Consider the following 13,658-nt stretch of genomic DNA (forward strand, 5'->3'; position numbering starts at 1 on the left):
GCCTATTCATCCAATTTATAGATTCTTTTAGAGCAGGGGTGCCCAAACCCCGGCCCTGGGGCCACATGCGGCCCTCGAGGCCTCTCAATGCGGCCCTCAAGGAGCCCCCAGTCTCCAATGAGCCTCTGGCCCTCCAGCAATTTATTGGAGCCCACACTGGCCCTCCACAACTGCTGTCAGCATGAAGGTGACTGTTTGACCTCTCCTGTGAGCTGTGGGACGAGGGCTCCCTCCACAGCTTGCTGTTTCACATCTGTGATGCAGTAGCGGCAGCAAAGGAAAGGCTGGCCTTGCTTTGTGCAAGGACTTTTATAGGCCTTGAGCTATTGCAAGACCTTCATTCATTCATATAAGTTCATCTTTAATATATTCATTTATGTACTTATGTAAATTTATTCAAATTTTAAATGTAAATGAATTCTTTCCCCCCACACACACATACACAATGTCAGAGAGCTGATGTGGCCCTCCTGCCAAAAACTTTGGACACCCCTGTTTTAGAGCTCTTCAACATTCATTTGAAACTTTACTAACCTACATATTCTGGTATCCTTTGAAAATTCAGTTATTTCTCTGCTTACCCCTCACTCCAGATCACCTCACTCCAGATCATAAATGCATAAACAAAATTTCTTCTAACACAAATCCTTGGACAAACCATTGCTCATAGGGGGGGGGCAAATGTTCTGGGGTACCACCTGGCAGGAAGTGCCACAGCAACACCTTCCCCCACCTCCCTTTCTTTAAACAAGGACCCTTTCAAGCGCCATAGAAGACCATCATAGTGCTGAGATTGCATGCAGCCTCCCTGGCCCCCAGCAGGCCTTCTGAGGCCTCCGGAAGTCCTAAAAAGGTCATTTCCAGTTTTCAGCCAAAAACCAGAAGTGATCTTTATAGCATTTCAGAGGGCTCAGAAGGCCTACTGGGGGCCGGGGAGACTGTATATGGCCTGTCAGGGGCTCAGAAGGCCTAAAAACATCACTTCCAGTTTTCGGAGAAAACCGAAAGTGACGTTTTTCAGCCGGAGAGGCATTTTGCAGTCCCGAGTGGCACAACAGTCAGGATCACAATTGCATCTGTTTCCCATGTAGAGGACATCTCAAAAAACGTACACACATTTTAATTAGCTGTAATTCATACATACTTCATTGTACAAAATCTCACCTAACCATCAAGGGAAGCAATTGAAGAGACTTGTGGAACCATCTCAGCACATACGTTGTTGGATGCCTGCAAATCCCTTAGTTCAGTGGTTCTCAAACCTTTTAACATCGAGACCCTCTTTTAAAATTACACTAATAAATTGGGACCCACCTAGCTTTATGAGACTTCAAAAAAGATAATCTAGAAAGAATATTTTTATTTATTTACAAGTAATATTTTATTAATTTATTTTTTTTAAAAACCTTGATCCATTTCTCGTAATGAAGTAGCCCTAAATAGCCTCAAGGCTTGAGGGGCTTAGTTATGTGACCCAGCCTTCATCTACTTCTAGTACCTGTCAGTGATGGACTTGGGAAAAACACACACCAGAAAAAAAGACACTCAAAACATTTATTTCCCTGTATTCATTCAAGCTTGCAAACTGCAGGTGCTCAGCTGCCTGATTTTTGAATAGCCTCAGGGATTGAGGCAATTCATTACCTGATATTTCCATCACCTGTGTTTTCACTGGAGGTTCTGCAGGACCCACCAGAAATCAGGTCACAACCCACCAAGTGGGTCCTGATTCAAAGTTTGAGAAATGCTGCCTTAGCCAATGATATATGAACACCAGTGGAGAACATTTCAAGCACTCAGTCTAAAACTTAGACTTCAATTAATTAATTGACTGGATCAAGCAAATGCTTCTGAGGACACTATAAGCAATACATGTATGAATTATAGCATAATAAATCAGACACTACAAAGTGTGTGTACATTTTCTTGAGACACCCTGTATTTTCAATCTCTCAGTTAGTAAAATGATAGAAGTAGAAAACAGTGGCAACAGAGAATTCCAGTAAAATAGGTAACATGACTAAAGTCCCCTAACATACTCAAAACGTTCAGTGGAATCCTACACCTCTCTTGGACCACTGAAAAGATTTATCTTTCTAAAGTTGCTTTAGAAACATGGTTTTGACCCAAAAACAAAGTTAACTAACAGTGAACTTCTAGAAGTTTAACTCTTCCCTTGAGTCAAAGGGAACTTACTCTCAGGTAACTGCACAGGATTGCACTCCAAGCTTCTTTAAGGGTGAGAGCCCTAATCTATTATCACAGCCAAGTCCAGAGGTAAGTAATGAACCCTCAGTGCACTTGTGTAACTGACATGCATAGTGACACTCACAGCTTTCCCTACAACTTTAAATTTAAAAAATAAAATCTGAGTGTCATGGTTACTTCTTTCAAATACTTTAAAAAATCCCCTCAAATCTTACAATCTCATAAGAACATAAGAACAGCCTCACTGGATCAGGCCATAGGCCCATTTAGTCCAGCTTCCTGTATCTCACAGCGCCCCACCAAATGCCCCAGGGAGCACACCAGATAACAAGAGACCTGCATCCTGGTGCCCTCCCTTGCATCTGGCATTCTGACATAACCCATTTCTAAAATCAGGATGTTGAACATACACATCATGGCTTATAACCCATAATGGATTTTTCCTCCAGAAACCTGTCCAATCCCCTTTTAAAGGCATCCAGGCCAGATGCCATCACCACATCCTGCAGCAAGGAGTTCCACAGATCAACCACACGCTGAGTAAAGAAATATTTTGTCTGTTCCAACTCTCCCAACACACAATTTTCGTGGATGTCCCCTGGTTCTGGTGTTATGTGAGAGTGTAAAGAGCATCTCTCTATCCACTCTGTCCACCCCCTGCATAATTTTATATGTCTCAATCATGTCCCCCCCTCAGGGGCCTCTTTTCTAGGCTGAAGAGGCCCAAACACCGTAGCCTTTCCTCATAAGGAAGTCGCCCCAGCCCAGTAATCATCTTAGTCGCTCTCTTTTGCACCTTTACTATTTCCACTATGTCTTTTTTTGAGATACGGCAACCAGAACTGGACACAATACTCCAGGTGTGGCCTTACCATCGATTTGTACAACGGCATTTTAATATTAGCTGTTTTGTTCTCAATACCTTTTCTAATGATCCCAAGCATAGAATTGGCCAGAATCTCCAGAGAATCAGCATGAATTGTTCATATCTGGATTGTCAAAAACTATCTTTGGTAGATAAGCTGCCGATATTCCACATTGGAACTCTAAGTTTCATTAACTACATGCAACACAGGGCCCAATCCGATCCAATTTTCCAGTGCTGGTGCAGCCGCACTAATGGGGCATGCACTGTATCCTGTGGTGGGGTGGCAATCATAGAGGCCTCCTTAAGGTATGGGAACATTTGTTCTCTTACCTTGGTGCTGCCTTGCAGCTGCACTAGAACTGAAAAGTTAGTTAGGATTGGGTCCTCAAGTATGCAAATAATCTGCAGTGGTCCAGCTTACAGTTTTTCGATATGGCTCTTAATATTGAATGAACTGCTCATCTCTGGGCTGTCAACAACTAGCATTTGGATGAGACACACAAAAAGGATATGTGTGTGCTCTCCTTTTTCATTGATAGCTTAAAGATTTCACTTGCCGTTCGACATTAGCTTTTTTCTTTCTTCCCCTTGTGACAAAATATGTTACATTTATGGGGGGGCCATATCCTGTATCCCCAGATTCACTTACTGCAGATCGGATCCATGGCCCCCTCATGCACACCCTCTCCGGAGGTTAGGGGAGTTGTGCTCTCCCCGGCTCTCGAGGGTCATCTTAGCCCAGCAGAGGCTCTCAGGGATTCCCTGGGCCTCCTCATGCCTTATAAGGCATTAAAAATGTCACTTCTGATTTTTTTTTAAAAAACCAAAGTCACATGTTTTTTTCTCTTCAGCCCAGTCTGAGCTTGGCAGAGGCTGCAGACATACATTCACAGCCTCTGCTGGGCTTAGACAACGCTCCAGAGGTGAAGAGAGCAGAGCTCCCCTTGGCTCTGGAGGGGGAGGCATTCCTCCATATCTGCTGTTTCACTCGTAGATACAGGAGCATGCCTGTACACTGATAAGTCAACCTAACTACCACTAAATAAATTCTTATTAAACTCCATCCATGTTCACATTTGAGCTCACTTTTAGATCAAATAAGATCTGAAACAGTGTTTCTCAACATTTGACCTCCACCGTACTACTTCACATGGTCCTCTATTGTAAGTACCACCAAAAGTAACTGGTGATAACATCACTGCCAATTATTTCTGGGTTGGGTGGTCAGAGGAGATGCGAAAAACACCAGTAAGAGGCTCAGGATGGACATGAGGACTTTTTTTAAGCACAAAAAAGCATACTTTGGAGCTCTGCCAGCCAAGCCAAGTCAAGCCTCCTCCTAGTATTTGCTGCATCATGTTCCTGGTCTCACTGTGTAACAGTGGTAAAGAATGTTCCTTTATATGTAACATCTATAGCGTCAAACATTTCTACAGCTTGGGTTATCTGTTAATAATGAATCCTATCCTAAATGCTTCCATTGGCAGAAATTTCATTTATGCAAGGGTGAGGCAAATTTTTCTCATCTCCCCTTGCATCTACAAACTTCTGGGCCCCTCAAACACCTGCTCCCCCAACCATCTATGACAGATTTTCAGGAGCATAGGTGGAAGGGAAGATTGGTGAAATTGCCTCTCCAGCTTCAGCAATGGAGCTTGTTCTGTGAATAGAAGAACAATTTAGGGTACAACCCAACACAGGAAATGATTGGCCTGAACATAAGACTCCAGTATGTCAGTGCCAGTGAACTCCAGTATGTCAGTGCCAGTGAGCAGGAGGGAGAAGAAAGGGTTCCTGATTATGTTGTATTAATATAAAACAAAACACAAGAGAATATACATTAAAAGGAAACACAAAAGCCCTAATACAGACATTAAAATAAACAAGTTCATATGCCCACTACATAACAGCCTACAAAAGTGATTTTTTTTCAAGACTATGAAACTATACTGCTGCCAATGCTCAACCCCATGACAGCATTCAGAACTCAGTACACTGTTACAAAAAATTTGGAAATAAAATACATCCTGTCTTACAAGAATTACTTTACACTTTAACTTTCACTTAAACATGTTTCAACAATGTGTTCAGAACCAAAAGAATTTTATATATGACTAAGAGCATAGCGCGGCCTTGCTTTGCACGATGACTAATAAAGAGCATCCAGTCCTTTGGCACTTGCCTGATTCAAGAATACATATATTAAAAATATATAACTCACCAATAAATTGGCTAAGTATCTTTTGAAAAAAAAAAGTTCTCATAACAAATTCCAAGATAAAAGTATATCTTTTTCTCTTTATCCCTCCTCATGACCAAGAGGGTTAAAAAAAATACTGCATAGTGGAGTCACATCATATGCACATTCAAGTATACATGCTTAGCAAACAGTTTAAAATGTGCAGGTAATTCCAGTCACCATTCCACTCAATGAGCGTATGCTCTAGAGTGAACAGGTGATGGTGAATGTGAATCTGCTGCCTCTCAGCTGGTCTCAATTCTCACATACCCCTCAAAGTATGATTCTAGTTTTTAAAGATACATTATGTATTTTGTCCCTAAACATGGTCCCTAAATGCAAGCAATTTAATGAATTTTGAAGGGTAATTTTGACTACATGCAAATTTCATCTTTCACGTCATCTTTAAGACCTAATCCCCATGTAAGAAGTGATTCCACTGTACAGTATATCTCTTGCTTACAATATATAATTACATGTTTTTCTTAAAGCTCTAATTCAGTTACAAGGTATATATAGATTATAATATATCTGTATAATACCATATCATAAAAATTATACAAATAAAACTGCAATTCACTCTGAAATACACAAACTTACTTCAACAAAACCCAGTATAGATGCAGATTTCCTTTGGTACCACCTACAGACAGCTTCCACCTACTCAAAATTATCTTCCAAAACACAAGAAGCCTCACGTCTGTTCTCCAACTTGCTACTTGGAAGTGGCTATGTTAAATGACAATATTTTTAGAATACCACATATGCTCTTTTTGCTCATGTTTCATAGCTCTCTCATCACACATAACAAAATGAGTTATTTTTCCACATAGTAACTATTTATTCCCACTTGCACTAAGAGTAGACTAGGATCAGCCTATTTAGGCCATCTAGATAAAGAAAAGCTGCAGAATTATAGCACGCAGTACTTTTACATTAAAGGAATCTTCAAGCTGGAAGAGTACACCAAGGAAGGCAAGTCTGAAATTTCACTGTAAGTTGTATGTAGAAGTCACCTAAAAACCTATCAGATGTGGGTCCTTAAGAGACTTAAAAAACTTTTAAAGTGTGAAACAAACTGTCAGAAATATTCTCTTCTGTTCATAGACTCAAGCACCACTGAATAATTGACTTTTATTATGAAGAAATATTTCTGCTTAGCAGTGGCGTGCCCAGAGGGGGAAAGGGGTGCAAATGCCCTGTGGTCAGGAATTTAGGCGCTTGGAGGGGCAGTACAACGACCCTCTTCCCCCTGCTCTCACAGCCACTGCTGGCGCAATTCCATGCCAATCTGAGGGCCGCCCTCTTCCTCTGCCCTTTCTTTAAAGGGGAGGAAAAGAGAGAAGCCCTCAGATCAGAGGAGAACCACACCTAGGCGTGATTCTCAACCACATCTGAGGGTTGTCCTCCTCCCCTTTAAAGAAAGGGGAGGAGAGGAGAGTGGCCTTCAGAATGGCCCAGCCAGAAGTGGCACACGACTCCTCCAATTTTGCATTTCCTCCACAGCTAGCTTCCTCCATGCGCCTCAGCACCTCCTCCACACATCTTCTCCACAGCTAGTGGCACAGAAGCTCCATTGGAGGGGATGGAGGGGACTTCCACTTCCAGAAGGTGGGCAGCACTCACCATCTGGGTGCCTTCCAGTAGTGCAAAAAAGCTCTGATGGAGGCTTCCACGCTTCTAGGTGTGGTACAAAAGGCTCCATCGGAAACTAGACTGCCTCCTCCCTCCCTGCTTTTTTCAAAGGGGGAAGGGAGGAGGCAGTGGCGCAGAAGTAATTGTAATGACGATGACCTCACCGCAATTACTTGCAAGTTAGGGGGCGGTAAATGGGGGGGTGGCCCCTGGCGGGAAAACCACCAGGACCACCACTGCTACTTAGAACATTCATACAGCAGAAAGAACTAAGTTAAGCAGAAAGAACTAGGCCACTTCTAGAAGCAAAGTACTTTAGCTGCTTATAAGATCTAAAGCAGCAACAACTGGAGAGTAAAACAGATTGCTGGACTTTGCCCCTGTTCAACCAGAGATGAAATTTTATTCAACTAGAAAAGTCAGTACAGTATCTGCTATTTGCAGTTTCTCAGCTGTGAAATAGGAATAGCAAATAAACATCATGGATGTATTAATTGAATGAGATATGGTCTACACTTTTCTGCCAAGTAGTCACCAACCTCCCTCACTCTCAGTTACTATAAGTGAAATTATATCACTTACTTTAGCAACAACTTACATAGAAACCTGAGATTTTTCTTCTTGGTCAAGGACTTGTGAATTTATTGAAAATTGGATTACCATAGCTTCCTGCCTTTGAAGTCTGTCGCTGAGATAATATTGAAACCTAAAATAAAATATGCAGTAGGCAGTACCCCTTTAAGATCAGCTTATTACATGCAATTCAGTTTGCTGACACTGTCAGTCTGTCATTTGTGGCCAGCTTATGGCCCTCTCAATTCTCAAAGCCATCACTGCAAACCAGGTCTTTGGATGACCATTTCCCTATACAAAAGGCTAAGACAGCTGCAGTACTCCAGGAACACATAAGGTCCAGAGTTAAGAACATAAGAACAGCCCCACTGGATCAGGCCATAGGCCCATCTAGTCCAGCTTCCTGTATCTCACAGCGGCCCACCAAATGCACCAGGGAGCACACCAGATAACAAGAGACCTCATCCTGGTGCCCTCCCTTGCATCTGGCATTCTGACATAGCCCATTTCTAAAATCAGGAGGTTGCGCATACACATCATGGCTTGTACCCCATAATGGATTTTTCCTCCAGAAACTTGTCCAATCCCCTTTTAAAGGCGTCTAGGCTAGACGCCAGCACCGCATCCTGTGGCAAGGAGTTCCACAGACCAACCACACACTGAGTAAAGAAATATTTTCTTTTGTCTGTCCTAACCCGCCCAACACTCAATTTTAGTGGATGTCCCCTGGTTCTGGTATTATGTGAGAGTGTGAAGAGCATCTCCCTATCCACTCTGTCCATTTCCTGCATAATTTTGTATGTCTCAATCATGTCCCCCCTCAGGCGTCTCTTTTCTAGGCTGAAGAGGCCCAAACGCCGTAGCCTTTCCTCAAAAGGAAAGTGCCCCAGCCCGTAATTATCTTAGTCGCTCTCTTTTGCACCTTTTCCATTTCCACTATGTCTTTTTTGAGATGTGGCGACCAGAACTGGACACAATACTCCAGGTGTGGCCTTACCATAGATTTGTACAACAGCATTATAATACTAGCCGTTTTGTTCTCAATACCCTTCCTAATGATCCCAAGCATAGAATTGGCCTTCTTCACTGCTGCCGCACATTGGGTCGACACTTTCATCGACCTGTCCACCACCACCCCAAGATCTCTCTCCTGATCTGTCACAGACAGCTCAGAACCCATCAGCCTATATCTAAAGTTTTGATTTTTTTGCCCCAATGTGCATGACTTTACACTTACTGCCATTGAAGCGCATCTGGCTTGCCATTTTGCTGCCCATTCTGCCAGTCTGGAGAGATCCTTCTGGAGCTCCTCACAATCACTTCTGGTCTTCACCACTCGGAAAAGCTTGGTGTCGTCTGCAAACTTAGCCACTTCACTGCTCAACCCTGCCTCCAGGTCATTTATGAAGAGGTTGAAAAGCACCGGTCCCAGGACAGATCCTTGGGGCACACTGCTTTTCACCTCTCTCCATTGTGAAAATTGCCCATTGACACCCACTCTCTGCTTCCTGGCCTCCAACCAGTTCTCAATCCACGAGAGGACCTGTCCTCTAATTCCCTGACTGTGGAGTTTTTTCAGTAGCCTTTGGTGAGGGACCGTGTCAAACGCCTTCTGAAAGTCCAGATATATAATGTCCACGGGTTCTCCCACATCCACATGCCTGTTGACCTTTTCAAAGAATTCTATAAGGTTCGTGAGGCAAGACTTACCCTTACAGAAGCCATGCTGACTCTCCCTCAGCAAGGCCTGTTCGTCTATGTGTTTTGAGATCCTATCTTTGATGAGGCATTCCACCATCTTACCCGGTATGGATGTTAGGCTGACCGGCCTATAGTTTCCCGGGTCCCCCCTCTTTCCCTTTTTAAAAATAGGCGTGACATTTGCTATCTTCCAATCTTCTGGCACCGTGGCCGTTTTGAGGGACAAGTTGCATACCTTAGTCAAGAGATCTGCAACTTCATTCTTCAATTCCTTAATAACTCTTGGGTGGATGCCATCAGGGCCTGGTGACTTATTGATCTTTAATTTATCAATGAGGTCTGAAACATCTTCTCTTTTAACCTCTATGTGACTTAACTCCTCGGTCAGGAGGGGCCGTTCGGGCAGCGGTATCTGCCCGAGGTCTTCTGCCGTGAAGACAGATGCAAAGAACTCATTTAATTCCTCTGTCATCTCTAAGTCTCCTTTTATCTCCCCTTTCCCTCCCTCACCATCCAGAGGGCCAACCGCTTCTCTGGCGGCTTTCCTGCTTCTAACATATTTGAAGAAGCTTTTATTATTCCCCTTAATGTTGCTGGCCATGCGTTCCTCATAGTCTCACTTGGCCTCCCGTATCACCTTCTTACATTTCTTTTGCCACAGTTTATGTTCCTTTTTATTCTCCTCATTAGGGCAAGACTTCCATTTACAGAAGGAAGCTTCCTTGCCCTTCACAGCCTCTCTAACTTGGCTGGTTAGCCATGCGGGCACCCTCCTGGATTTAGTGGAACCCTTCTTTCTTTGCGGTATACACCTCTGCTGGGCCTCTATTACTGTTGTTTTAAGCAGCCTCCATGCACTCTGGAGAGATTGGACTCTTTTTACCCTCCTTTTCAACCTCCTTCTAACCAGCCTCCTCATTTGGGGAAAGTCTGCCTGTCGGAAGTCAAGGGTTTTTGTTAGAGATTTGCCTGGTATTCTTCCCCCAACATGCATGTCAAAACGGATCGCAGCATGATCACTGTTCCCCAATGGCTCAGTAACGTTTACATCTCTAACCAGGTCCTGCGTACCGCACAATATTAAATCCAGAGTCACCTGTCCTCTGGTGGGCTCCGTGACTAGCTCCTCTAAGCCACAGTCATTCAGCACGTCAAGAAATCCGGTTTCCTTATCGTGACCAGAACACAAATTGACCCAGTCAATATGAGGATAATTGAAGTCCCCCATGATCACAACCCTGTCCCTCCTTGTCACCTCCCTGATCTGTTTCCTCATTTCAAGGTCCCCATCCGATTTCTGGTCTGGAGGACGATAGCACGCCCCCAGTATTACATCGCTGCACAAGCCTGGTAATTTAACCCACAAAGATTCTACGGTGGAGTCAGACCCACCTTCAATCCCTTCCTTAACATAAAGGGCCACCCCACCTCCAACACGCCCCTGCCTGTCCCTCCTGTAGAGTTTATAGCCTGGGATTGCGGTATCCCACTGATTCTCCGCATTCCACCAGGTTTCCGTTATGCCCACTATGTCAATGTTTTCCCTTGTCACCAAACATTCCAGTTCTCCCACCTTTGCTCGTAGACTTTGGGCATTCGCATAAAAGCATTTGTACACGGAATGCCCTAGGATGGGCTGCTTATTCGCTCCTTTGTCCCCGCATCCTCTCAGTGTGCCAAACCGTCTATCACATCCCATCACGCTACCTTTCCCAATTTCTTCTCCTACTCTGCCTTTGTCTTGTTGTTCTCTAACCTCCCCATCCTCATCCCATAGGGATGAGGAGTCCCGAACCGGATGCCCCTTGGCTCCTGTCGGCCTTTCCCCAGGGATCAGTTTAAAAGCTGCTCTGCCACCTTTTTAATGTTATGCGCCAGCTGTCTGGTTCCATTCTGGTTCAAGTGGAGCCCGTCCCTTTTGTACAGGCCCCGCTTGTCCCAAAACGTTCCCCAGTGCCTAACGAATCTAAACCCCTCCTCCCTACACCACCGTCTCATCCACGCATTGAGTTCAGGATGAAGCGTGCAAGAATAAGAACAGAAGTGTTCCCAATTGAAGAACTTTGGCACAAAGAGGACTTCTACAGGAAATGAAGCTAATAACACATCCAAACACTCCTACAGATCATTGAAGGGTGTTCCTCTTTGATAAAACTTTTCCATTATAACTGAATCATCAACAAAGTAAAGGCATGAGAACTGATATGACAAGCACTGCTTCTTAAAGACAGAAAAAGAGACAAGCCAGCAATTTATATACAGCTGTACAGTGATGAATCCTACAGTACTGCTTACAGCAGAAGCTGATTTCTTTACTTTCAGCTAACTTCACCTTCTCAGATTAGAGAAGTGTTTAAGCTTTGAAAGAGAAATTCTGTTTTTACAACAGAATGTTCTGTTCAACCCATAAGTTAATAACAGCCAAACATATACCTATTTGCTCATAAGAATTAAGGAGCAGGATATGTAAACAAACTGTGGCCCAGTATTGTAAAGACTGTGAACTATTCAATCTCTTTCCATTCTCATTTTTGAATATGCAATTTTAACATGGGCACATATTCTGTTCTCCTTTCTATTCTTAGTTTTAACTTTATTTTATGGTGCCTCATTCTTATTCCGCAAAGGACCTTTGCCACCATTTATCTCACATGATATTCTGCATAGTCACAAATGTCTCAATAGTGCCTGCCACAAAAAAATGTTTTAAAAAAATCTAAAATTACATACATAACCAGGAATTAGCAAAATATTTTGAACATACGTGAACTTCAGAAATATATCCTATTTATAATAAAATATTGTATGTGCATCACTATTTTTACTTAGTGTACACCACGCAGCCTAGTAGTACCCATTTTATCTAGCAGCAGCTCTTGAAGCATCAGGTACAAGGTTCAGGCTACCCAAGTTTTTTTTTCCTCCAAGCTGAAGACACTCAGGTCAAAATCAGAGGCTCCAGCACTAGGAATTGTAAATTACGCAACAGAGCTGCAGATCCATCACCACTGTTATTCAGAAGGACACAGATCCAATTTTATTCATGTTTAAAAATACAAGGTCATGGCCACATCAAAGTTTACCAGACCCATTTGTTATTGTTATTTCTAGATCCTTTGTGGAAAGCAAAAAACTCCTAACCTCAACAGCCTGACCCACAATTTACACAGATAATCCCACAGAATTATAGGACTGGACAGGACCTTCAAGATCATCTAGTTCAACCTCTTGCTTGAAGCAGGAAAAATCTTCTCTAAAGCATGTCCGAAAGGTGTCTGTCTTTGTTTGAAGACCTTCAGTGAAGGTGAACCCACCTCCGCTCTCAGAAACCAGTTCTCAGTATCAGTAACAATATCAAACTGCTCTTAACATTATGCATTTTTTGATGTTCACCTAAAATCTCTCCTCCTGTAACTTAAGCCCATTAGGTCTAGACTTAATCTCTTGGGTAGCAGAGAACAAATCTCAGCTCTCTTCCATGTGACAGACCTTCACGTATTTGGTTTATCCAAGGAGTATACTAAAACTGAACATAATTAACATTAAAAACAAAACACAACACCCTTAATCACTTCTTACACAAAAACCATAATCAGTTCTTACACACTCAGTTTTCATGAGAGATAATAGACATGTTTCCCAAGAGAAACAGCATAATACTATTTCCTCTCGATATTAAGATTGCTGGGTTTGGTTTCAAGTACAACATGACCTAAATCTCATTCGTCCGGGCAGCAGCAGCGTGCTATGAACGCAGACCCATTCAAAGTGATGGCTTTCCCCACATCGGCCTGCAGGGAACCCAGAGGAAGAAAACAGGACAAACAGCAACAACTTTTGCAAATCATGCACATCAATGCCTCTCTGTGGGGAAACGAGCAAGGACAGCTGAGCATGGCTGCTTCCTCCCACAATGCAACTTGGGCCTCCTCCACAGTTGCAAGCCACCTATTCACGGAAGCAAAAATCAGAGAGCCAGAACACAGGCGCGCAAATGCAATCTCTGCCTCCCTTTCCTTGCACTTTATACCAGCCATTCCCCCACCCCCAAAGAGAAGGAGAGTTCCCTTTCCCCATTTCATTCAAGTAAGCCCAGGAATACCCCCAGTTTCCGGGTGCCAGTGAAGCCCTGCCCGTCCCATTCCAGCCCACCCCATCCCCCGCTCCCTGGGTGCCAAGAGACATGGGTGCAGCATCCATGTGCATGGAGGGACTGGAGGCCAAAAGCTGCTGCTGGGGCTACTCACATCCGTCTATCTCCTCCTGTGGGTCCTCCTGGAGCAGCGACAGATCTGTGCAGGGAAGAAAAGAGGGGAGGTGAAACTACTCCAACAGGAGGGGATCCCCACAGCAGCCACTCCCTCGCTGAATCCCCTCCAAGGCCACTCAGGGCTTCCCCTTGCAAAGCAGGAACACCTCACACCTTCCCCTTGC

The 13,658-nt window shown here is 43.7% G+C and overlaps 1 protein-coding gene across 3 annotated transcripts in view; it reads right to left on the minus strand.

Annotated features, from left to right (window-relative positions):
- PPP4R1 (protein phosphatase 4 regulatory subunit 1) overlaps positions 1 to 13,658 on the minus strand; it is a 53,967-nt gene that overhangs the window by 39,856 nt on the left and 453 nt on the right. For 2 of the 3 annotated variants that reach the window (XM_066624936.1, XM_066624935.1), the window contains exon 2: positions 13,472 to 13,516. In XM_066624936.1, coding sequence (XP_066481033.1) covers positions 13,472 to 13,516 — 45 coding nt within the window. Of the gene's footprint in view, positions 1 to 5,915; positions 5,951 to 13,471; positions 13,517 to 13,658 lie in introns of those variants that run through there. The other variant, XM_066624937.1, reaches the window with a different exon arrangement.

The sequence above is a fragment of the Tiliqua scincoides genome, chromosome 4 (assembly GCF_035046505.1).
Source record: "Tiliqua scincoides isolate rTilSci1 chromosome 4, rTilSci1.hap2, whole genome shotgun sequence".
NCBI classification, from domain to species: domain Eukaryota; kingdom Metazoa; phylum Chordata; class Lepidosauria; order Squamata; family Scincidae; genus Tiliqua; species Tiliqua scincoides.